The sequence below is a fragment of the Megascapheus bottae genome, chromosome 12 (genome assembly GCF_031878675.1).
Source record: "Megascapheus bottae isolate mThoBot1 chromosome 12, mThoBot2.hap1, whole genome shotgun sequence".
Taxonomy (NCBI): domain Eukaryota; kingdom Metazoa; phylum Chordata; class Mammalia; order Rodentia; family Geomyidae; genus Megascapheus; species Megascapheus bottae.
Window position 1 is genome coordinate 34,070,888 of NC_143520.1, and position 27,483 is coordinate 34,098,370.

General features: G+C 35.6%; 1 protein-coding gene across 3 annotated transcripts in view; it reads right to left on the reverse strand.

Moving 5' to 3' along the window:
* Positions 1 to 27,483, reverse strand: part of Arhgap15 (Rho GTPase activating protein 15) — a 626,004-nt gene that overhangs the window by 254,264 nt on the left and 344,257 nt on the right. For all 3 annotated transcript variants that reach the window (XM_090343126.1, XM_090343125.1, XM_090343127.1), the window contains one exon: positions 12,399 to 12,521. In XM_090343126.1, coding sequence (XP_090199252.1) covers positions 12,399 to 12,521 — 123 coding nt within the window. The remainder of the gene's footprint in view (positions 1 to 12,398; positions 12,522 to 27,483) is intronic.

The window sequence follows — 27,483 nt, forward strand, 5'->3', positions numbered from 1 at the left end:
GGACAAAACATGAGAAGGGGAGAGCCGACACCCAGCCGTGGATGGACCTGCCAGCTTCACAGAACCAGACAATCCAGCAATTTGTGAGTACCTCCGAGGAGAAGTTTCCACTTCTGCTCATGGAACTGCATTGGGAGGGAGCCCCTCCCCCTCCAGCTGAGAGCAGCACCATCTTGACTGCTGGCAAGGATCCAGGCAAAGCAATTGGAGCCTGAGAGTTGTTGCTGATAGCACCATCTTTCTAATTGGCAAAGGATTTCTAATTGGCTGCAAATCTGGCCCCATCACTGCTGAAGTCAGTCCCCTGCGCTGGCCACAGACCTGGTAAACAAAGCCGCCCGCGGATCTTTCAGCTTTGTTTTACCAATCAAGCAATCTGAACCAAAAAACAGCAAAGCCAAATCACAAGAGAAAAAGGACTTTGTGAAGTGTTTAGATCTCGAATTTAGTGGAGACACAAGTTTCCTATCCTGCACATCTCCCCCCCAAAAAACTGAAGGATACCATTTTTTTTCTTCTACCCCATTTCATTTGCATTTTTAGATGTTCTTATTTTTCTCTTTCCCATTTAACCTACACCTTTTTTTCTAATGTTAAGATTCATTCTTTTTTTTTTTTTCTCCTCTCTTTTCCTGCAATCCTTCTGTCACTGTGGTTGTTCCTAGAAACACAGTGAGAGCTCTGGGTGCAGTCTGAATAAAAACAATATCCATATTGATACAGTCACCTGCTTTTTAAACTCCTGGTTCTCAACCCTAGTATCTCTTGGGTAAGAACTCAGAACAGTGAGCAATCTCCCCCTACCTTCTCTTTTTTGTTTTTGATTTGTGTGTGTGTGTGTGTGTTCTGTTTTCTTTTATTTTATTGTTGTTTTGTTTCCTATAATAATCTTATACTCTTGCAGTATTCTTTTCCTACCTCCCTTGTCATCTTTCATATTATTTTTCTATCTCTGGTCTTCTGCTCATCCTTCAACTCTTATAATGCATGGATCTACATTTGATGGTTGTTGAGCAATGCTGTGTATCTAGGTGTTCAATTATACACTAGGTCCAGAGGGACTTAAATACAATAGAGATTGGATTGAGGGGTTTATTGTTTTGGGCATAAATTGGTCATCTGTGACTGTATTAGATTTGTATGTAAGTGCACGAAAAGAAAGAGAGAGTGATATTACCAATCTAAAAGAGCGAACATCTATTGTCAGCCAACTAAAAAGGTCTATGTTGGTTATATCTGAAAAATTATAATCTTGTTTTTAGTATTAATCTTGCTCCCATCCTCAAATGGGCAGAACAAGAAACTCAAGAAAAATGTCAAATCAAGGAATAACATCTCCCACCCAACATAAACAGGCAATGGAGCTGTCAGTGGCAAATCTAGAGGAGAGTCTTCCAAGTGCTATACAAATGCAATTGATAAACATCATTAATGAAAAGTGTGAAAACATAAAGAAAGAGAAAAGGGAGGAAGCCACAGCTAAACAAGAGGAAACCATAAACAAGGTGATATGTGAAAAAAGGGGAAGCCATAAAGATGGCCATAATAAAGGTTTTTCAAAGAAAAATGGACGAATTCATAGAATCCACAAACAAAAAGGTGACTGAACTCTAATAAATGTCCAAAGAGAATAAAGCTGCTGAGCTAACCACTCAAATGGAAATCAAGGAACTAAAGAAATCCGTACATGATCTAAAACAAGAGATGCAAGGCATCAAAAATGAGCAATTATAAGCAAGGGAGATGAAGAATAAAGTAGAAAGCTTTGATAGCAGGTTAGACAATGCAGAAGAGAGAATTTCCAGGGCTGATGGTTATTTAGTTGTTATAGAGAAAGAACAGAAAATGAGTCAATTCAAATCTAGGAAATACGAGAAAACGCTACAGGAGGTCCAAGATACAATTTAAGCCTAATTTAAGGCTAATTGATATTGAGGAGGGTCTGGAGAAAGAGGTCAATGGTATTGGAAATATACTTCAGGGAATCATCTCAGAGAACTTCCCAAATATACAGAAGGGCAGGCCCATCCAGATACAAGAAGCTTTTAGAACCCCAAACAGACCTGACCAGAAAAGGACATCACACTGCAAAAACACTTCTTAGCAGAAAGAACAGCGCTGGAGGAATTTCAATTCCAAACTTTAGAGTCTATTACAGGGCTATAATTATCAAAACAGCTTGGTACTGGCACAAGAACAGGCCTGAAGACCAATGGAATAGAACTGAGGACCCAGATATTAAACCACAGACCTATGGCCACCTAATCTTTGACAAGGGAGCCAAAAAAAATAGAATGGAAGATAGCCTCTTCAACAAGTGGTGCTGGCAGAACTGGTTAAGCACCTGCAGGAAATTAAAGTTGGATCCTTCTTTGGAACCCTGTACTAGAATTAACTCCAAATGGATCAAAGACCTGGAGGTAAAAGCTGACACGCAGAAAACTTTACAAGAAGGAATAGAAGATACACTAGGCCTCCTTGGCACAGGTCAAAACTTACTTAATAAGGACCAAGAATCACAACAAATCAGAGAAAGGCTGGATAAGTGGGACTGCATTAAACTGCAGAGCTTTTGTATGGCAAAGGTCATAGCTAGTAAATTAATTAGGGAGCCTACAGAATGGGAGAAGATCTTCACCAACCATACAACAGACAAAGGCCTCATATCTAAAATGTATCAACAGCTCAGAAAATTGAATCACTCTAAAACTAATCTCCAAAGAAACAACCATCCCATTAAAAGATGGGCCAAAGACTTAAAGAGAGTCTTCTCTGAAGAAGAAACAAAAATGGCCTATAGACACATGAAGAAATGCTCAACATCTCTGGTCATAAAAGAAATGCAAATCAAAACAACTCTTAAGATTCTACATCAATCCAGTTAGAATGGCCAGGATGAAGAAAACTAATAACAACAGATGCTGGAGGGGATGTGGCCAGGAGGGATCACTACTATACTGTTGGTGGAAGTGCAAACTCATTCAACCACTAAGGAAAGTAGTATATCAGTTCCTCAAAAGACTAAACATAGAGCTCCCCTATGACCCAACAATTCCACTACTTGGCATTTACCCAATCATCCAGAAACAAGGCCATACTAAATACACTAGCACAACAATGTTCATTGCAGCACTATTTACCATAGCAAAGATATGGAACCAACCTAGATGTCCCTCAGTTAATGAGTTGATCAACAAGATGTGGTATTTGTACACAATGGAATTCTATACTGCTGTCAGAAAGAATGGCATTGCCCCATTTGTTAGGAAATGGAAAAACTTAGAGAAAATCATATTAAATTAAGTAAGCCAGACTCAAAGGAACATAGGCTCAATGGTTTCTCTCAATTGTCATAATCAGTAGATACCTTGGGCTCTCCTAGCAGAGATTTGCAATAGAGCAAAACCTTGATACATAAGGCCATATAGTATGACACTAAATGAAAGGATCTCTAGGATATAGAAACAAAAGCCATATTATGAATGATTGTTGTCCTTAATGTAGTATGTTATCTCTCATCTTTTTTTCTGTCCCTTGGTTATCTCATATTTTTACAGTATCTCTCTTTGTTATCTGACATATGGGATATATTAGTATTTGGTTATTTGAAATTGGATAGGGAAGGGGGGAAAACACGATGAGGGGTGGGGGTTCAGGGGAGGGAAATGGGGACCAAGACATGTGAAAGGGTATCAATGTATGGGAATTAATGCACCTTCTATCTGGCAAATATGTAACCCTTCTATTAATTACAATAAAAAATATAAAAAAAAAACATGAGAAGCGGCATCAATATGTGAGAGGTAATGTATCTACTATCTTGCAAATATAACTGCAAGTCCTCTATACATTACAATAAAAAATAAAATACTCTGGGACTTGATAAATTATATAGGACTCTAGGTATTCACACACCATGAGACCAAAGGAGAATACTCTCCAGGGAGGAATACATAGGTGCAATACTTCTAATCAAATCAAGTAAAATATATCAAAATGAAAAAGAGTTAATGGACAAGGTATACTTAATCATGATACAGATTTACATAATGAAACAAAACCTGACTTTCTGATACTTTCATATTGGTTTACATGTTTTTATTCCTTATTTTCTTTCTTTTCCTTCTGCCTTCTTCTCCATTTCCTCTTCCTCCTTCCTCTTTCTGTAGTTCCTGGGTTATTGAATCAAGTATCTCATACTTTCCAGGCAAGTGCTTTACAACTGATACTATATTTCAAGTTTTCTCCATGTGCTCTTTCTTTTATCTGCTTATCTAGTATTTCCCCATGACCACCTGCTATTGAGATGGGATCTTGCTAACTTGTGCCTAAACCTTAATCCTATCTCCACCTCCCAATTAGCTGAGATTTTTCTTGTTTTATAGTAACCTGAGAGAGCTCAAACTGGAACACAGAAGTACAGCATTTCCAATCTGTATCAGAATTCAAATGACACTGAAGACTAAGTCAAAATTATAGACAATATTCTAAGAATGTAAAAAAAAAACAAGCAATTCCTTAGAAAGCAGGTACTGGAATGGGGTTGTCTAATATTTTCAAACTATGTTGATGAATCCTCAGATGTAGAGCTCATGAACATGGAAGACTGGCTATATATTAATACTGCATCTCAAATTATAATACATGTTAATCAACATCTGTATAAAAGACTAATCTCTTAAGAAAGTAAAATTTTGAACCACAAACTTATTGTACTGGCTCATTTTCTACCCTATTATCTAACAAACTCCCATTTCTGGACCTCATTTTCTTTCATTGCTCTATAGTTTATCTGCCTTGAAAATTGACTAGGACCTGCGTCATATCTTTCTTGAATAACAGGTTTTTAAAAGGCATAGGCTTTCCAAGGGAGGTGGCTCACACATGTAATCTTAGCTACTCAGGAGTCTAGGATCTGAGTACTGGGGTACAAAGCCCTGAGGCACTAAAGTCCATTAGACTCTTATCCTTTAACCACTAGATGAACCGAAAGTGGCGCTGTGCCTCAAAGGGTAGGGCAGTAGCTTAGAACTGAAGAGCTCAGGGACAGTGTCCAGGCCCAAAGTCCAAGCCCCATGACCACACTACCAACAACAAAAGGCATAGGCTTAAACTGCTATCCAGGTGCATTTCCCCACAACATTTCTCTCTTTTTCGTGGTTACTTGTATTTTATTATTGAATCAAAACAAACTGCGTGATATTCTACTACCAACACATTTCCTCCCAAGTGTCTTTAAATAACAGAAACTGCCTTTAAATAACAGAAACTGCCTGAGAACTCTTAAGGCAAAGGAACCAGGAAGCTTGTAGACCAAGATAAAGAAGCATAAGGTTGACTATTAATTTTGGCTAATATTAAATCATGACATAGCTCACATATAAGGATCACAGTTCAATTATGAACCATAAAGAAGTTTAAAGGAAAGAAGATTTACAAGATATTTTAAGCACATTAGTGCACATTGTGGAAGTTGTGAGAGTATTTCAAGCCCAAGCAATGATAGACCTATGCCCTGTTATAAATTCAAATACATTTTCAGACTAACACTGATAATGTGCAAGAGTTGAAGTATGTCTCAATTCAAAGCTACATTGCAGAGTGTGTGTGTGTGTGTGTGTGTGTGTGTGTGTTCTTACAATAACTTGTAAGTAAGTCATGCTGTCATACATCAGTTCTAAAAATTTATTTTAAAATATATCACTCTTAACACAATGCTTTTTCTATTCATACACATGACTGATTATACATCTTTCTGGTTGAAAATGTGTATCTATTATTTGAATGGCAAATATATTTTTACTTGGATATAATTTACATATTCTACCGAAGTACCATAATTTTTCAAAGACATTATTTTCTTTGACACAAAACTAAAATATTAGTTGTGTCTGTGTAGATAATTACTTAAGTGATCTTACAGTTAAATGACAATATGATATGAGTGTAGTTATAAAAATGAGTACATGCCAATTTAAATACAAATAATTCTACAATAAAAATCAACAAAAAGGGAAATACATGCCAACTCCAAAATCTCCATGTACTTTTCTGAAATTAAGTATCTATCTTCCTGTTGCCTTTACTAAACACTCGCCTAAAGTGTTTTCTCACATTTTAAATGAATACTTGGGGGAATAGTTACCTAGAACCATCTTGCTCATAATGTCTTCAGTGAACCTAAAGAAAGAAAAGGAAAATTAAGGGAAGAAGAGTGAAGGAAAGGAAGTGAGTTATGGACGGAAGAAGATTAAGAAAGTGGAAAAGAAGAAAAGATTTTTTAAAAAGGAAATAAAAATAAAGAAAAAGCTCAAAGCAAGGAAGGAAGCAGTTATAAAATGGCTAAGACAAACTAAGCATTACAACAGGCTCTTTCCATACATCAGTTAAGTTAAACTTTATGATGCAAAAATTTTAGAGGAGAAAGTTGAAAACCACATGCTAAGTGATATAGTCAATAAATGGTAGAATCCATTGTTAACCCGACCCATTGGAAAACTGCTACACTTTCAAATATACTAATTGCTTCTTTCCTTAATTTTCATAATTGTAAAATGGAATTGAGATCTGTTCTATCATCACAGCGATGAACACTTTTATTGAGATTTTAAAGAATTCTTCATCTTTTGGAAATATGATATTTAAGGCAGGTGTGGAGCCATGAAAGATCACTCTAAAGCAAAATCATCTAATTGACAAGCTCTACCAGAGAATCCAGAGCTCCAGCTGGCCCATGTGGGACCATTCTTTAAGAATAATGGGCAATCATCAAGAGCAGTTATTTAAGCAAAGTCATTAATTTGGAAGAAATAGAATGACACAAAAAATGGGAAAATAGGACATAAAATGAAAAGGATGATTTAGACAAGAAGGGAGAAAATCATAAAATTAAAACCTCAAAGTTTAGAACAATGATGAATTCTATTTTATATCTTCAGATAAGTTAACATTCACAAACACTCACACACACACACACACACACACACACACACACACATACACCCTTCTACCTATTCAGTGTATTTATGGATATTAATATCATTCTTACTATAAGATATGGAAGTAGAATGATTCAATAAGTTTTTTCTTTTCTGTGAAAGATGAGTTATGAAAAAAGAATAAAACAGCAAAAGAAAAAAGTCTAAAAATGAAAGTAAAATTACAAAAGCTTCTTGATAACTAGGTATTTTCATACTCAAGATCTCATGGAGGAACCAGTGCACATATGCCAGAAGCCAATCAAAATACTAACAAAGAGAAGTAAATTCCAGATTTGAAGAGTCATCATTCTTGTTGTTAAATGCTAAACAGAATATATTTCCAAAACATTGTCAATTATGTACATTATATTTGTTACAAACATTCAAAAAGGAAATAATATTAAATTACACCTTCACGAAGAGTTAATACTCTTAAACTTAGAGCATGCAACTGCTTTCTAGAAGCAATGGAATTTGATACTCAACTAAATTAATAGTAAAGTGTGTGGCTATTTTAGAGAAATATTTTTAGATATTTAAAGTCTCTTGATTTTTGAAGGGATTAATGAAACCTGTTACATTGTAACAAAAGGACTTTTAGCAAGAAAGGAAAGCCAAGGGCTTCAAAGGAATACAAGTACATCACAGAAAAATAATAAAAGGAAATCACATGGTAAGGAGACCAGAAATTTATCTAAATTGAAGGAGGAAGGTCAAAGACTACAAAAAATATTAGAGTTGAACATGGTGACAATGGCCTAGCAAGGGTAGGGCCCCAAATTCAAATCCCAGAAGAAAAGAAAGAAGTTAGAAATTAGCAAGTTAGGAAGGGAGAAAAGGAGCTATGGAAGGAGAAGGAAGAGAAGGAAGAAGGTAGAGAAGGGTCAAGGAAGGGAGGAAGCAAAGGAAAGGAAGGGAGGAAAGAAAGTGAAAAGAGATAAAGGGAGAGAGAAAGATGTTGAGAGAGAGTGAGAGGGAGAGAGAGAGCACACACATGGAGGACAGTAAGACCAACTTTTTTTTTTTTTTTACCATTTTACTATTTTCTGGAAAAGAGAAGAGGCAGATGAATGAGAGTGTAATTTTGTCATAGACACATATTGCAGCAGTATTACAATGTTTTGTGTTAAGAAAGAAAAAATCAAGATCTCATAACTCTGAAGGTAAGGGAGACAGTGATAAGAAAAGCATTGAGAGACTGTTCTGCATCGGAGATAACAATGGAGCCTACTTCTAGCATAACTATGAATGCAATCCATTTAAAGTGGTACTCCTAGGGATAAAAGGTGAGGTGAGGCTGAAATCAATGTTTCTTATAGATTTCTGAAGTATTGAATTTTCAAATAGCTTCTTCACATTATCATCTAATGTGAAAAAAATTACAATATTTTCAGTTTCTGCAGATGTTGTGTAGCTAATTGCTAGATGAATAATAGAGATGGTTAAAACTATATTAAAGCCTTTCTCTTATTTTTCTTTTCTTTTGGCCAGTACTGGGGCTTGAACTCAAGACCTAAGCACTGTCCTTGGACTTTCTCAAGGCTCAAGCTCTACCACTTGAGTCACAGCACCACTTCCTGCTTTTTCTCTATATGTGTTACCAAGGAATCAAACCCAGGGCCTTGTGCATGCTAGGCAAGAACTCTACCAATAGGCAAAACTTCTAGCTATGTTTCTCTTATTTTTTAATATAGAAAATACTAATACTTAAACCTTGGAGTCTCCTAGCAGAGGATTACAATAGCTCAAAACCTAGATACATAAGGCCATTGGTCCTTTCATTTCATGCAAAGGAAAGGACCTCCATGATATGGAAACAAGAGCTATATAATAAGTGAATGTTGTTCTTAATGTATTATGCTATTTCTCATCCTTTTTGTTGCCCCTTGGTTATTCCCATATTATTACAATATCTTACCTTGTAATTTGGTATATTGTATATATGCTTATTTATTTATTTGAAATAGGAAAGGGAAGGTGGGAAAAAGATAAAGGGAGAAGGTGGGGATAGGGAAATGGGGATGAAAACATGAGAAGGGGCTATCAATGTGTGTGAAGTAATGCTCCTTCTATCTGGAAAATATAACTAACCCCTCTATTAATTACAATAAAAATTAAAAAAGAAAATACTAGCACTTCTCAAATTAAACATCAATCTTTTTTAAAAACTGTGTTTTCTAGTCGTTCTTATTCTTGGATGTCAATGATATTATTTGGATGATTATATAGTCTGACTGAAACTAAAGAGCTATTAGTTTGAAAACCAAGTAGAAGTTATATACAAATAAACTTATCACACTTAAGAGGGATATTTTGATGGCAAGATTTAAACTTTGTTTCCAGTGTAATGCTCCATGTAAGAAATTCATATATTTGAAGATATTTGCCATCACTTTGGCAAGTATAAATATACTTGGCGAGCTCATTGCTTTTAGCAATGATTACCACACTTATCCAAAGTATTAAGAGTTCTTACCTGCTGCTTACCCTTCTATTTCATCATGTTTCCCCTTCTCATGTGTCATTTCATTATTTATTTATTTTTTAAGCTTTAAGTCGTTGTACAAAGGAGTTGACACTTAACATAGTTGTTCATGAATACAACATACTTTGATTGATGTCACTCCTTTCAATATTGTCACCCATCATGCCCCTACCCACTCCCTTTCCCCTTCCATCACTCATCTTAATTTTGTAGAATATACACTAAATTATTGACTGCATTCTCTCATTTTCCTCTTCATTGATCTACTCTTTTTGCCTTGACCCATGTCTGACCCCTTTCAAGTACCTGCCTCCTGGTGCTGACTTTGCCTTCCTAAGGAATTACAATGTTTGAATTCTCCCTTGAATGCATTGTGTTTTGGTTAATGCATTTGTATACACTTGCATTTTAAGGAGATTAGTAAAAGCTGTCACATCAATGGACTATTTCCAGATCTGCAGTCTCTCTAGAATCATCCCATTTGGAGAGGACTCTGTAACTCCAAAAGTAGATAAATAGGTTTTCACTTTTGTGCTAGAACTGGGAGTAGAATTCAGGGCGTAATACTAATACTTTTTTTTTTTTTTCATTCAAGGCTAGTCTACTCTGTCACACTTCCACTTCTGGGTTTTTAAAAGTTTCCTGGTTAATTGTATATAATAGTTTCATGGCTATTTTTTTCTTTTCCCTCCAGGCTGGCTTTGAACTGTGATCCTCAGATCTCAGCCTCCTGAGTAGTTAGGATTACAGAGAAGAGTCACTAGTGCTAAGCAAACATAAGTTTTGAAGAAAGGCTCTGCTACTTAGTGGAGACTATGTGATATCAAGCAATTTTCACATAAGGGCCTTTGTGGGACATGTTTCAGATAATTGCTAAGAAGTCTTGGATGCACTGAATTTCCTGCTAGTTTTGTGATTCTCCATGAAGGCTGATTGAGATTAGAGCTCCATCTCTTCAACCTTTGGCAGTACCAGTGTACAAAAGAGTAAGCTTTGCAGAGGGATTTGAACCCCGAAGTGCTTTGTAGGTCTCAGGAAGCACAATTATTAGAACAAAAGCAATGTGCAATTTGTCTGGTATGGACAGTCAGAGGTTAGAGAATTTGATATAATTTTTATGCCAAATATGCTGTGGATTAATACTCATATCCTATTCTAAATCATTCTTTCCTTTGAAAAGAATTGAGAGATTTTGTTTGGAGAAATTAACAAGTTAAACATTAATTTAATTTTATGTGAATAATTTATTAGCATACAATCATTAATTTATTTTATGTGGTATTTCTTAACACTTAAAAATAATGACTATGAAAAAAAATAATGACTATGTTTTAGCCACCCTCCTTTGCTTTAATCCAAATAAGAAATCAGACTAATGTACTAAATTCAGCTTCCTGGATTCTTTAAAAAGATGTATTACTGCCTTTTACTTAGTTGAAAATAAAAGTCAGTGAAAGCCTTGAGAAAAGTTCATAGTTAAAATTAAAATTAGCCCGAGAAATGACCCATTTGCATAACTTGATCGCATTTGGGAAAAATTCCACAGAAGACAACAATAAAAGCTTATCAAATCAGAATTTCACAAACATTTTCCATAGCACTACTAATGAATACTGATTCATTGGTCAGCTATGGTGAGGATTAAATGTAGCTCTGAGGTAGGAAAGGCAGGCACCAAAGTGTGTTCAGTGATTCTGTGCATTAGAAACTGTTAGGCTTCTAGTTGCTTTGGTGCTTTCTGACACCGATTCTAGGGCACTCAACAGTTTCCTCCATCTTTACTATTTTGATTGTGGCCAAACCGGTTACTGAATTAAATCAACTCATTTTGCCACAGTCATGAAAAACATCAACTTTATGTAATATTAGGATTATTTGGACTGTATTAGGTTTTTTTGCCTGTCCTGGTGCTTGAACTCAGAGCCTAAGCACTGTTTTTTGCACTTTCTCAAGGCTAGAGCTCTACCACTTGATCCACAGCATCACTTTTTCTATGTACGTGGTACCTAGGAGTCATGCATGCTAGGCAAGCACTCTCCTACTAGGCCAAACTCATGGCCTCCGTTAGTTTTCATATCACTTCAAATATCAAGTAATTGGCAAGTGAAACCTTTCTAACAAAATAACAATGTAAAGGTTTAATTCAATTGAAGGTTCTAGTATATTGTTCTAAGTATTTGATCCTATAAAGGGTTAAATGCTCTTTCTGTTGTGTCTAAGAATCCTAATTAAACAAACAAAAAAGCTGAGTTTCAGAGAAATCATGATTTGTTCAATGTCAAGTTTACTTATTCTACCAGTTAATGTTGCAATCAAAATATGAATTCTGATTAGTCTAAAATAATGGAACATATTTTTCTCTTCTATTGGCTAGAATAGTTAGGAATTTCTCTTCTATTTGTGTGTGTGTGTGTGTGTGTGTGTGTGTGTGTGTGTGTGTATTTCTAAAAGTATCCCCTCTCTTCATTTTAGACGAAACTTCTAGGTCTCCAGCTGTACACATCTATACATTTTCATGAAACTAGTTTGTCTTTGACTATCTATTTAGCAGTAGTTTTTGAGCAAGCAGGAAACATCCAAAACAGGACATGTATGAGAATGAAAAAAAAAACTAATGCTATTGAATAGGCAGTGGGAACAGGTATAAATGAGCAGTGTTTAAGCACATTGAGGCATATGGTTATTCTAACAGGCCAGTTGCAAGGATATCTCTACTCTCAGTCCGGAGCTCAGATCCTTGGAATTCCAAAGTACGAATCTACCTCTATTTTCCCAAGGTTCATTTTTTTGTTTTGTTTTCTAGATGATTATATTTCCTTTTGTTGTAGGTCAGTAAATTTAGCAAGCAACTTGACATGGATAAAATATCCTATAACTTGCTATGGAGACAGACACATTCATTTATCACATTTATGGTATAAAATGTTCTGTACCTTTAATGAGCCCCTTTTCTTGCAGAGTTTTCAGTGAAGGTCTTCGAGTAATAAACTTCTTTAGTCTGCTTTTAACTCGGTTTTTGTCACTGGTATCAGAAGCACTGTGATGCAGTCTGAACACTGGAGATTAAAAAGAAGTCAGAGACTTTCAGTAAATTTCTCTTTATGATTATTACATTATGCAAATGTAAATAGAAAACAGTAGTTATAGAACAGCTACTTGAATTAATGGCTTAGGCCCTTCTGTGTAGATGGGACATATATGTAAGATTTTCCCATATGAAAGTATTAGTTGAACTGTAATTCCTATATTGCATGAAATTCTAAGAATGGAGTTAGCTCCTTATGTTCATAATTCATTTTCATTTTCTTTCCCTTGTATTTAAAATAATAACATTTATCTAGTTAATCTCTCCTTCACATATCTAAACACAAAATTATGGTCCAAGTAAGGAAAAAGTAATCTAAAAGAAGGAAATGGGAGTTAGGATTTAGCTTTAATTTTAGTTATGCTTTCTATATACCATCGATAACTATTACATACATGTCTGAAGGTCCTGCATGCCCAAGTAATTCTGTCTGTCTTTTTTATTTTCATTGCTAACAAAGGAGATTTCTTTTCCTGAAGCAAATATTTTTGGGGCTGTTTATTGATAAATTGTGATCATAATTTCTGGGTGAAAGTTTGAAATACAAGTTTGTTTCATTTTCTCCTGCCTTTATTAGTCTCCTATGGTTTATTTTCAAAGTCATGTGCATGTCAGATTTATTCTTGCATAAAAATTGTTGAATGTTGACTATTGCAAAGACTATAATAAAACCAGTGAATTACATGACAAAGATAGTACATAAAATCTTATTTATTAAGTGTTGAAATTAACCACATGCAAGGTGTTTTATTAATTATGGATAGTAATTTATTTTGTAATAGATCTTACCTAGATCATACTTATGCATGTCTTAACTCAACTCTTGGAAAAAATTTAGATTTTAAATGATTTATTAGTTATTTTTTAGAATTTATTTCTTGGCACCCCTATTCAGGCTTGGATTCAGGCCTCATACTCTTGCCATAGTTTTGTTTGTTTGTTTGTTTGTTTGTTTGTTTTGCAGAAGATTGGCTCTCTACCACTAGATCCATATCTCCACTAATGGATTTTTGCTGGTCAATTGGAGATATGTGTCTCTTGAATTTATCATCTGTGCCTGGATTTAAATTTAGATCCTAAGATCTCAGTCTCCTGAGTAACTATAATTATTGGTATTAGCAACTGATGCCCAGCAGTACCATTAAAAATAGGTTTACTTTTTATAATTTTCCTGGTTTAAATTGTAAAAGACCAATTCATAATTGGTTGAGGATAGTTTTGCATCTCTTAGAAAACAAAGCAAATTAAGTAAATTTCAATTATCAAGAAAAAAAGGCAAAATACTATGTATGGCTGGGGCAGACAGAAGAACAACATAGTGCCTGCCTATGGCTAGCTTGGAGAAGGGTGAAGTTCTTTTTATGAAAGTAAATTCAGATACTGTTCTCTTCATTTTGCATGCATCTTTCATCTTTTTTAAAAAAAATCAAAGTTTTGATGGAAACATGTATATAGATGCTATATTGAATTGAGATGATGTCACTTAGAAAGACCTTAAGTTTTTATTTTTCATCTAAATTTTTATTTTTTATTGTACTTTATTGTCGGGATAATGTATAAAAGGGTTATAGTTACATTTGTCAGGTAGTGGGTACATTACTTCTTGAACCTTGATACCCCTTCTCATGTTTTTGTTCCCCTTTCCTTTTCCCTTCCCCCAACCAGTCATCTTGTTTTCCCCATTCACTTCCCTATTTCAAATAAACAAATTAAGTGTATATACAGACTACCAGGTAACAAAGTTGGAGTTAGCACATGAAATTAGTCATCATGGGAATAAAAAGAGAAAAATAACTTTACATAGTACATTAAGGGCAACAATCACAAAGGTAAACCTCTTGATTCTATAACCTAAGTTCATTTCTTTAATCTCATTCTGTATGACCATATGTACATTGCTTTTGAGCTATGGCAATCCTTTACTAGAGAATCTTAGATGTGTATTAATTATTACAAATTATTGAAACCATTGAGCCTATACTCTTTGGGTCTGGCTTACTTCATTTAATATGATTTTTTCCAAGTCTTTCCATTTCCTTACAAATGGGGCAATGCCATTCTTTCTGAAGACAGCATAGAATTCCATTGTGTGTAAGTACCATATCTTCATGATCCATTCATCTACTGAGTGGCATGTGGGTTGGTTCCATATCTTAGCTATGGGTAAAAAATGCTGCAATGAACATTGTAGTGCTAGTAGCTTTAATATGCTTTTGTTTCTGGACAGTTGGGTCAATGCCAAGAAGTGGGATTGGTGGGTCATAGGGGAACTCTATGTTTAGACTTTTGAGGAAACCCCATACTGCTTTCTAGAGTGGTTGAATGAATTTGCACTCCCACCAACACTGTAGTAACCATCTCTCCTGGCCAGCATCTGTTATTAGATTTTTTGATAATGGCCGTTCTAACTGGAGTGAGGTGGAATGTCTAAGTTATTTCGATTTGCATTTCTTTTTCTTTTTCTTTTTTTTTTTCTTTTGCTAGTCCTGGGCTTGAGCTCAGGCCCCGAGTACTGTCCTTAGACTTTCTCAAGGCTAGAACTCTACCATTTAACCCTCAGCATCACTTTTGGCTTTTTTTTCTATATATGTGGTACCTAGGAATTGAACCGGGGTCTTTGTGCATGCTAGGCAAGCACTCTACCACTAGGCCAAACTCCAGGCCACTTGCATTTCTTTTATGTTGAGCATTTCTTCATGTGTCTATAGGCCATTTTTATTTCCTCTTTAGAGAAATCTCTCTTTAAGCCTTTAGCCCACCTTTTAATAGGATAGTTGGTTCTTCGAGGATTTGTTGTGAGAGATTCAATTTTTTTTAGCTGTAGGTGTATTTTAGAATGAGGCCCTTGTCTGTTGTATGACTAGTGAAGATCTCCCACTTTGTGGGCTTTCTATTTAACTTGCTAACTGTGTCCTTTGCTGTACAAAAGCTCTTCAGTTCAATGCAGTCCCATTTGTTCAAACTTTCCTTAATTTGGTATATTTCTGGACCTTTATTAAGAAAGTTTTTCCTGTGCCCATGAGCCCTAGTGTATCTCCTATACTTCTTGTAAAGTTTTGAGGGTACCATTTGGAATTAATTCTGGTGCAAGGTGACTTAGAAGATTCCAGTTTTAGTTTACTACAGCTGCTTAACCAATTTTTTTTATTTTTTTATTTTTTATTGTAATTAATAAAAGGGTTACATGATATTTGCCAGATAGAAGGTACATTAATTCACATACATTGATACCCTTTCACATGTCTTGATACCCATTACCCTCCCCCCACCCCCCCACCCTTCTTGTTTTACCCCCCTTCCCTATCAAATTTTAAATAACCAATTACAAATTACAAATAAATTTAATATATCAGATAACAAAGTGAGATACTGTAACAATATGAGATACCCAAGGGACAGCAAAGCAGATGAGAGATAACATAGTACATTAAGCACAACAATCATTCGTTATATGGCTTTTGTTTCAATATCCTGGAGGTCCTTTCAGTTAGCTTCATACTATATGGCCTTATGTAACAAGGTTTTGCTCTATTGCAGATCTCTGCTAGTAGAGCCCAAGGTTTCTACTGATTATGACAAATGAGGGAAACCATTGAGCCTAAGTTCCTTTGAGTCTGGCTTACTTCACTTAATATGATTTTTTCTAAGTCTTTCCATTTCCTAACAAATGGGGCGATGTTGTTTTTTTCTGACAGCAGCATAGAATTCCATTGTGTACAAATACCACAACTTGTTGATCCATGCTTAACCAATTTTGTCAGCACCATTTGTTAAAGAGGCTGTCTGTCTTTCTTCCATGCTATGTTTTTTTGGCTCCCTAATGAAAGATTAAGTGGCCATAGATCTGTGGGTTGATTTCTGGGTCTTCAGTTCTATTCCATTGGTCCTCAGGCTTATTCTTGTGTTAGAACCAAGCTGTTTGATCACTATAGCTCTGTAATAGAGTCTAAAGTTTGGTTTTGATATTCCTCCAGCACTGTTCTTTCGGCTAAGGGTTGTATTTGCTGTTCAGGGTCTTTTATTATTCCATATGAAATTTTGTCTTGCTTCCTCTATTTCATAAAATAATTTAACAGGGATATTGATGGGTATGGCACTAAATTTGTAGATAGCTCTTGGCTGGATTGTCATTTTCACAATGCTAACTCTTCAAATCCAGGAGCATGGGAGGTTTTACATTTCCTTAGCTCTGCTTTGACTTCCTTTTTCAGGTTTTTAAAGTTTTCACAATAAAGGTCTTTTACATCATGTGTTAAGTTAATTCCTAAGTATTTTATTTTCTTTGAGGCTATTGCAAAAGGAATTGCTTTCATCATTTCTGCATCACTCTTCTCCTTGTTCTCATAGAGGAAGGCCATTGGTTTTTGAGTGTTAATTTTATACCCTGCTACTTTGCCACTATTTATTTTGTCTCAAACTAGCGCTTTTCAACTACTGATTTATTAGGCTAGACAAATTTTTATTGTGTAAGGTTTTCTTTTGCAGGCTGTGTTGTATGGTCTTTTATTTTATCTCTGTGTTCCCCTGACTTATCAAACAATATGTTAGCAGTACCTCTTTCTTAACTGTAATAATCAAAATCATCCCTAGACATTTCCAAATTGGAAATGTAAATTTGTTTCCTATTGAATAGTGCTGCCTTAAACTCATTGGGAAAGAGGCAAGATCTGCTTAAGTTCTCCTTTCTTTGTGGTAACCAAGAAAATATAAATTTTTGGCAACCCAGAAAATGTAGAAGACTGGCAAAAACTAAACTAAGTCTATAAATATCATTTTTACATATCCATAAATACATCCATGGTTTACAAACTATCTATCATACATGATTAAATTAATTGATATAGGAGTACAGTTACTTTTAAGTAAAGAATATGAATGAGTGTACAGCTTGAAAATATTCGGATTCACTGCTATCTATACACCAGAGCATCTCAGCTATTTTGCTTGGAGGAGTTGATTGCGTGGCAAGTCAGCACTTAGTGTAATAAAGAAGAAGCAGGGCACTTGAGTCCCCAGGGAAGTTGGATATACTTTGACTATGCTTTCACTCATTCCAACATAATGTTATCAGTTCTTATTGGAATTTAAACTTCAACTGTTTGTGAAGCTCTGCTTTGCACCTGTGTATCCACTAATGGTTTTGGGCCTTTGAATATGTGGAATACATTTTGTATGTTATGTCAAAGTGATATTGCTTTGATACTCTCAGGTAAAAGAAACAGTACTAAAATTAATTAATAATTTCAAATTAGTTTGTTTATACAAAGGTAATAATTTAAAAGTTTCACATTGGGGCCAGTAGTGTGGCCTAGTGGTAGAGTTCTTGCCTAGCATGCACAAAACTCTGGGTTCAATTCCTCAGTACCATATACGCAGAAAATGTTGGGAGTTATGCTGTGGCTTAAGTGGCAGTGTGCTAGCCTTGTGAAAGCTCAAGGACAGTGTTTAGGCCCTGAGTTTAAGCCTGAGGACTGGCAAAAATTGCACATTGTGTTTCTAACAGTGCTGCTACATAAAAGTAAGACAAACTGTCTACATGCATAACTGTTGAGACTAGCATGCACATGGGACCAAAGGATCTTCATGGAATTATTGACCACTCATTATGGAGAAATGTAGAATTTCATCCAAACCCAAGCAAATAAAAGTAGCAGACCATAGCTGTTTCAAAACAGTTATTCAGTGTGTCTTAATATACTGTGCCTACTATATACTGACTGTCTAATTCTAAGTCCAACTATTATGAAGAACACCAGTGCGGGTGATCTACTTTAACAGATATTGTATTCAAACACTTCAGGATTGATTCTGGTGTTTCAGGGTGAAGGAACACTTAACATCCTCAACCAAAGGAAAAAAAATCCCTCTGGAAAATTTTGCTTTATTTGGAATTGCGTAAAATAATCCATTTATACATTTTTTCGGGTGACATGTTTCAATTTGATTTCACCCTCAAACCCCACTATCTTCTATGGAAGGCCAAAAAAAATGCCAGGACAAACAACATTATTTTCTGCCATCATAGAATTAGTAAATCTGGTATGATTAGAAAACTTTACAAATCAGACACAATATAAATGATAGATTATAAAAATAACTATGTAGTAAGCTATATTTTTTGGATCTCCTAGGTATTTGAGTGATAGTATTGTTAATTATATATAATTGTAAAATTAAATATGTGTTCATATTATGTTGCTTTCAATACCACCATCTGGCTCCACATGTGAGCTAGTTCATAAGGTGTATTGGCTTTTCAAATATGTTTCTATTTGCTGTATGTATTTCCTCTCTCATGTCCTGAGAAACTTACTTGTGTATAATCACAGTTTTTAACATAGCCAGAATCTCCCCAAAGTTGCCTGGAATGACTTTCCTGGAGATAGTCTAGAGCATCAACTTCCATTTCCTGAAGCCATAAATAATTTTCTTCAGATGACAAACCAAATTACAAGGCCCTTGCCATTATTCATTCCACTCGTTTTACGAAGAGGTATGCAGAAGTTAAAGTCCATAAATGACTACACTATATGACATCCTTTTATTAAGCAAGTAGCTTGAAAGCACTATAAATACAAAATAAAAATGTAAGAAATGCATGGTTATAAAGCAAGGTTCTTCAGGTCCCTGCAAACTTCAGTAATAGTCTTCGAATATTGTGGTTTACAAATCTGATTTTAACAGCCAAACTTATAAAACAGTTTATGCTTTTCTGTTGTCAAGGGAGAAAAACCTGCCAAATTGTTCATTTTAAGTAAATACAACATACCCAATTAAGGAAAGCAAAATTTAAACACATGCCTATGATAATCAGGACATAGTTTGCTTCTGATTTCACTACTGATTTTAACAGAAGTGTTCCTTCCAGTTTCCCACAGCACCCGAGTGACCCCACACATACTTTTAGAAACTTGTAATCACACAGTGCAAATAAAAGGACACTTTACTGGAAAATACACAGTGTGGTACAATAATCCATCATTTATGAAAAATAGAATTCAGTCTTTTCTTTTTCCTCAGAGAATTAACTATTTTTTGAGCGTGAAACTTCCTGCAGTTTAATGATTTATGTTAAGCCAATGAGCAGTTTTTTTTTCCATTCCCACTTAAAATTTTATTTAATTTGACAATAGAGCAGAGAAAGATATGAATTCAAATTCTAAAGCATTTAATCTGATTTACATAGGAGACCAGAGGAATCTCTTTAATTCTAGATATATTTTATCTTCACAAACAGTTAACCTAATTGTAGTAGCTTTCCAGATTTGTTAGTTAACTTAACTTTTCCAATTATTTTTCTCCTATCGGTGGACAATCCTTTCTTTCAAGCCCAAATGAAAAGAATATTTTTCAAAGATGAATAATCTTGAATAACAATGTGCAATTTAAGTCTCAACACACAGGGCAAAGGCATTAACTTTAAGCAACGTTCTTAAACAGTAGAGAGATTTAATTGTTGCTAAAACTGCTCTCTTAGCAGAAAGGCCTTAGGATCCTGGGCTTTTCAGATGTTAGGATAGAGGGTTTTCTAAGATGATCTTCTGTACCATAAATAGCATTGCATATGAGAAAAAGCATTAACTCTATCTGTTTCATACTTGAGAGATAATAGGGTGTCAACACCACCTCTGGAGATGAGAATGCTTGTTGTAAGGGGTATTCCTTCATATACTGATTTTTCCCACAGTAGTAGTAAGTAGATAGAGTCTACAGTTTGGATGATGATGATCTATTTCTGTTCTATTAAGGGTCTGGGACCCACAAAAGAAAACCTCCAAATCTTTCACATTCGGATAACATGATCCAGGATTGTGTATCTGCCAGAACTTTCTTACTGGAGATCTTATTTTGAAATACGTTCTTTTCCTGCCAAATTGTTGTTCTTGAAATTCCCATGATAAAATTACATGTTGTTATTATTATTATTTTTAAACTTGGCAGTTTTGGGAGAGCTAATATTTCAGAAGTGATGCTACAGGAGAGTGGAATCACTGCCATTCAGAAATGCCTTTCCAAACAGCGTTCTAGGATACTTGTTCTTATTTTTGTGGTGAAGTTTTATGTAAAGATATGTTGGGTATAGATAGATAGTTTTGTAACAGGTAAATGCTCAGACATTCAATGAACTTTGAAGAGGACATCAAGACAGAAGTGGCAGCACTTCCATAGCATAATCATTTTACCACACTGTAGTCTCCAGAACAGGGGATCCAAAAAAAAAAAAAAAGCAAAACTGACAATAGAAGGTTATGTCAGGCTCTTTATCCCCAGAGATTCCAAAACACATCTCAAACAATCAAAAACATTACATAACAAAGTATGGAGTTTTCTACTCATATTTTCCAGTACAACTTTCTCATACTTGGAGCTACTCTATCTTAACCACTCTCTAAATTACTGAAAGAAGAGCATTGTACACAAAGGAGACTGGAATGAAAAGTAAGGTTTACTAACTTTCTTTTCAGCATTTGCCTGATTCCTTCCAGGGCATACATGCTTGAGTTAATTCTTAGACTTTTAGTAAATACAGTAATAAACATTGTTTTGCTCTCCCTAGATGGTACTGAAATCTGCACATAACTCCGAGTTTCAGAGTGGACAGAAAGGGTTGGTTTGGTTTTAATATACTGTTGATCATTTAATTTCTCTTTCTACCCCTCTGTCCTCATGTTCAGTGTAAACAGAAGTCATCAGTCATCATTTTAATATTTCAACTGATAGCCTAAGTTACTGAAACTTTAAATATCTTACTCAAAACACAAATCATAGTTGAATCTGGAAATAATTGAAAAAGCGAATGAAGGGTGTTCTAACAGCATTACTTTATTTTAACCACTTAGTTCCTGCTTAGACACTGCAGAAATACAAAACAGATGATTCACTTCATAACATAAGGGTATGCACATATTATATATTCAATGATTCATATTTATATTATCTATCCATTTGTGGAGAAGTGAGAATTTATATAATGAAAATGTTTACTTTTATACTAAATTATCTAGTTAAAGAGTCAAATCTAGCCACATTTTATATTTTCAGTGCTAATAAAGAGCTGGCAAACTGGTATCTTTCAGCCATATGGAAATTCTATGATTACGATTCCCAGCAATAGATGTCTCTATGTCTTATGCTTCTAGTGCCTTCATCTGTCTATGATGCAGATTCTTATATTTTCATGTGTAACATTAATATTTTTATTTTGCTTTATTACTTCACTAATATTGAACATGTCACTAAAATATGTGATTTACCCATTATAGTTTTTTTTTTTTTTGTGGGTCATGGGGCTTGAACTCTGGGCCTGGGCACTGTCCTTGAGCTCTTCAGCTTAAGGCTAGACACTACCCTGGAGCCAAGCCCCACTTCCCATTTCCTAGAAGTTAATTGGAGATAAGAGTCTCAGGTCCTTTTGTGCCCAGGCTGGCTTTGAATCTTGACACTCAGATCTGAGTCTTCTGAGTACCTAGGATTACAGGAGTGAGCCATTGGGCCCAGCTTTCCACTGTAGTTTTATCAAAAATTTCTTTTTACAATCCAGAGACTAAAAATACCTTTGCATCATAGAATAAAAGTTAAAGGTCACTGGGTATGGTGACTCACACCTGTGATCTTAGCTACTCAGGAGGCTGAGATCTGAGGATCCCAGGTCAAAGCCAGCATGGGCATTAAAGTCAGTGAGACTCTTATCTCTAGTTAACCAGCAGACCACTGGAAGTAGCACTGTGGCTCAAGGGGTAGGGCATTAGCCTTGAGCTGAAGAGCTCAGGGACAATGCCCAGGTCCACAGGTCAAGTCCCATGACCAACAAAAAAAATGTTAAAGTGCATTTTTCAAAGCTAAAAATGTGCCTTGGTGATAGTGTTGGCCTAGCATGCATGAGCCCTGGGTTTGATTCCTCAATATCACTTCACAGGAGAAAATAAGAAGTGGTGCTCTGGGTCAAGTGTTAAAGTGTTAGCCTTGAGCAAAAGAAGCTCAGGGAGAGTGTGTCTAGCCCTCAGTTCAAGCCTCAGGACTGCCAAAAAAGATGGATATACTGCTGCACTTTTTAGAAAACACAGACAAGAAAAATGCACTTCAATAGCAAAAATCCCTTAGGTATGTATAATAACAAAGTGAAAGCTTTCATTTTCAAAAATGAAACGATTTTTTACAGTACATGAGACAAAATCTCAGATCATTAAATCATTCTTCTAATTAATAGATATTTTATCTTGGTTTCTTACACTTGGTAGAGTGTCAGTGAACCTAAGTCACTTTAAAGCTGCTCAAAACTTTGAGAGTTTTGCTAATATAGTAAGTGGACATCAAACCAGGAAAAGGCAGAATGAAGAAGACATTTTCCTTGAGGAAATTTAATATGTTAAATGTATGACTGGGTAATCTTATGGCAGAAAGCAGGGCACAGCAAAGTTAAACACAAGAGGCTATAGGAAATAGGGTCCTCAGTTTCATGAACAGAGAAAACCCCCAAACAGCTGCTGACATGACAGACTTTAATTTCAACACTTATATTTCTGTGAAAAAATAAGTAAAGTTGGAGAATGAAGTATAATTTGCAATTAAAAGTAAAATATACTTTAATGATAATGTACTTAGACTCTAGACTGGGCTTAGCAGTGTTTGAATTGGGTAATATTTAAACCTGTCCCATATACATTTAAAATGAAGCCCACAAGAGAATATAAGTTATTCATATTTGTGTTGTACAGTTGTGAAAATGTAGTAAGATGCATTATCAGTAGGTATTGGAGTAGAATAAGTGATGACTTTGAAGATTTTTCTTTTGGAGCCAGGAGTTTGGCCTAGTGCTAGAGTGCTTGTCTAGCATGCAGGAAGACCTATGTTCAATTCATTGAAAAATCTGGAAATGGTGATGTGGCCCAAGTGATAGAGTTCTAGCCTTCAGAAAACCCAAGGACAGTGCTCAGGCCCTGAGTTCAAACCCCAGGACTGGCAAAAAAAGATTTTTCTTTTATATCTCTAAATTGACCGTATGAATGCTACAATGTAACTATGAGAGAATATGGATGTATCTTTGTATTTTCCACACAAAACAAGAGACAACTAAAATAATGTATGTAACAAATATTTGGAGAAAGAACCTAAAGCCATAAGAAAAGTACAATATGCATTTGAAAACAATTATTTATTTATAGGTAATATATATCCTATATATGTATGTATACACAATTATTGTAGCTATCCAAACATTAGACTTATTCTTGATAATGGCTAACATGTTTGGGTTTTATATTATGAAACTTACCAAGAAGTATATATATAATTTAATTCTTATAGTTATTGAATATAGAAGGGTCTTTGCTTTTAACTATTCTTTAGATTTGATTGTCACACATAAATGACAAACTCTGCTTGATTCTTGCTCCAATGCCCTGCATTTCCAACTGTTTAGCTGTCAAATAACAGAAGACGCAGAGAAGATAATTGTTCCCTCCATCACTTCCAGTCTACTTTGCATGGAACACTTATGGAAAGTTTAGCTTGATGAAAAGTGTTATTGCTGACCTGGGAGATATGAGTTGCCTTAAATGAGTGGAATGAAACATGGGCTTGCAATGGAGTAGAGGCCTGAGGAGTCAGAATTGTCCATTAGAAGGGGTGGGAGAAGAGACATCTAACAGTGCTGAGTGGAATAGGAATTGAGTTCTATTGCAAGGTTACATACTTGGCTGACAGTGAACTACTCAATATGTTCCATTTTGCTGTATGTTGCAAGACCAAGAAGAATTAGAAGTAGAATGGTAGGTGGAATCAAAATTCCCTTTAGAGCTAGTATCTTTATTCCATTTCTCAATTTCACTTCACTTATCTCATAATGTTTCCAAAGACAGATCAACACTTAACCCACAAGTCCACAAGGGACATCTGGAGCTCTTTTCTCAGCCAACTGGGCAATTCTACTCCTCTGTATGCCCAACCTTAAAACTCAGTGGCTTATTCCTGGTGGCCTTAAGGACCAATATGTAAAAATTCAGGTCAGCACTTAAGGGAACTCAGATAAAAACTGTGGATATGGCTTCCTTTCAAATACTATTGCCATTCTTTAAAAACATGTGTTCTGTTCTCTCCTATGCATTTTTCTTTATTTCCAATATTGAAGTTTGAACTCAGAACCTCACATTTTCTCGGTTTGCTTGCTCATATGGTACTCTATCACTGGAGCCACAACTCCAGTCTAGGGTTTTTGTCTGGTTAAGTGGAGAGTGAAATTCCCTAGGATTTTTGTCCAGAATGACCTTGAGCTAGCTAGATCTTGAGCCTCCAGATCTCATTATCATAAGTATGAGAATTATAGATAGGCATGAGTTGTTGGTTACTGTCTTCTTACTCTTGAATAAGATACATTTTGGATTGTAAGTTTTTGCCCATCCTACAACATGGCATCTTATTCAAACTATGTAAATTTATTTGCTTTTGAGTCTTCATCTGATTACTATCCACAGCAGTGATTGATATATAAGTTCAATGCCCTCATTTAATTTTTGTATATTAAGTTATGATAGGTGTTGCAGTTGAGATTATGATTGGTGCCTTGTGTCATTATCACAAGTACACAGGTATTATAAACAGCATCATTCTTAAATCCATCTCAATTTCTCTTACTTTTTCAACATCCACTAAGTACAAACTATGTATTTTCCTTACTCAATCATCCCCTTAGTGGTTGCATATACATATGTGCACTCACTAAGATGTATGCATATTTTACATATGGATATATTTCATTGGACTATTATTTGTCTATTGATTAAAAGAGAACCACAAAGAAACCTAACCTTCTATATAATCCCAAATGTTACCTGCGATTAATTTCTGCCAGGTATAGCATATTTTGAGACTTTGAACATGTGTTAAAATCATTGGGTTTTGAAGAACTATCCATTAAAGACTTTCTGAACTGTAACAATGGATATTGACAGTGCTTGTCAGACTAAACCTTTATTGATTGGCTCACATCATGTGTATAGCAAAACCAATTTCTTTCAAGTGCTTCTTCCTAACTGAAATACATTATTGCAGCCTTCCTCTCTATTTATTATAGCACCCAAGCTCTTTGCATGTAGCACATGCAGCAAAAATGGTTTCACAATGAACATGTCAAAAAAAAACCACCCTACAATATAGAGAGAAGTGAAGGTACTTAGCAATGCAAATGCTCTTGTTTTGTATTTGCTGTTCCTTCTGAAAATATTGATTCCTTGTAGAGTCTTTCTTGTCATTTCACAATCCTACTGAATAGAGACAGGTCATGGATGAACAAAGCATCGCTATTATTTAATGACCCTGTGACTCTCATGGTTTCTACTCGTGACAGAAACAATTTTAAGTGTGTATATGTTTAAATTGTGGGAAGGAAAGTGTTTATGTTGGGTCAATGCTCTCCTGCCCATAAACATACACACATCCCTAAACACACATAGCCCAAGGAATGTATCTTTTTCCAAACTTTAGAATGTTTTCCTCTTTGGATGCTTTAGTCCAACTTTGGGCATATGTTACATATTGTACAATCTTACTGCAAATGTGAATTTGCATTGTGCTTTTTTCCCTAAGACAGCACATTTCTTACTAAAGAAATATTCTTCCATAACAATAATTTTCCCCATGAATAGGACAATTCCATATGCGTGTGCATGAGAAAATATTATTATTTAAAAAAATCCAAAAGCATCTTCTCTGCAAGTATTGACTAACACTACTTCATGCTTCCTATACCTACTGCATGCAATAGGGGTGACATGGAGCCCAGGAAAACTTCAGTACTATTTTTTACATGTCAAAAAGTCTACGGTTTACAGAAGGCAAACACAGGAAAGGTAGGCCATTCCTAGATGCTCCTACATGTAATTCTCAGGGCATCCCTAACATAAGCACCCCTCTAAAACTGATCCTTAAAGCTCAGATGACCTCCTCTGATAATGAAAACAGGCTAGATTTTTTTAAAACTGTACTCTGCAAGCACTTTAATCAAATCTGGTATGATGATGCCAATTTCTCTCCTACCCTAAACAAGCCTGGAAATGTAAAGAAAAAGAACACTGCTGAGAAGACTGACAAATTTTAATTATCAAAAGTGTCATCTTTCGAAGCCCCTTCTTAAGCCACAGACATCCAGTTTTACCTGAACATTAGATACAGATTTTTCTGAGGTAAGTGTACTTTTGAGTCTGTTATGCCCCATACAAGGAGGAGAGGAATGGCTCACACTTAGCATCCTGAGCGGTTCCCACTTCCTCCATCTTCACCCCTTTGTAGTGGCCTTCTCATCCCACATTCCCTAGTTCTGAGGAAGGCACTTGGTCTTAGACTCATACCCATGGTATGTTCTACAGGGCACCCTTTATCCTGAGAAATAACAATCTTGCAAGCAGTATCCTCCTTTTCCTTTTTTTTTTTTTTTTTTTTGCCAGTCCTGGTCATGAGCTCAGGGCATGAACTCTGTCCTTGGACTTTCTCAAGGTTAGAGCTCTACCACTTGAGCCTCAGCACCACTTCCGGCTTTTTTCTATGTATGTGGTACCAAGGAATCGAACCCGGGTCTTCATGCATGCTAGGCAAGCACTCTACCACTAGGCCAAACTCCCGGCCCCTCCTTTTCCTTTTTTAGGACATCAGACATTAGCAAAAGTCAGGCCAGTGTCACTCCAGCTTTCAAGAAACAGTTTTGTTAAGACAGAAACCTCTATGCCAAGCATCATTTTGACATAAGCATTAAGCTATTTGTTCTGAAATATGTGTGATGTACTGATGTACTCCCCCACAGGAAGTGTATTGAAAATACAAAGGGTGTGCCTAGAATGTCTGAGGACCCAGTATGTTGTCTACAGCTAAGTTTTCAGGGATAGTGGGATGGTTTGTCCTCACAAATGCTGACAGACAGCTGCAGTTTGCAGCTGGTGGGAGCT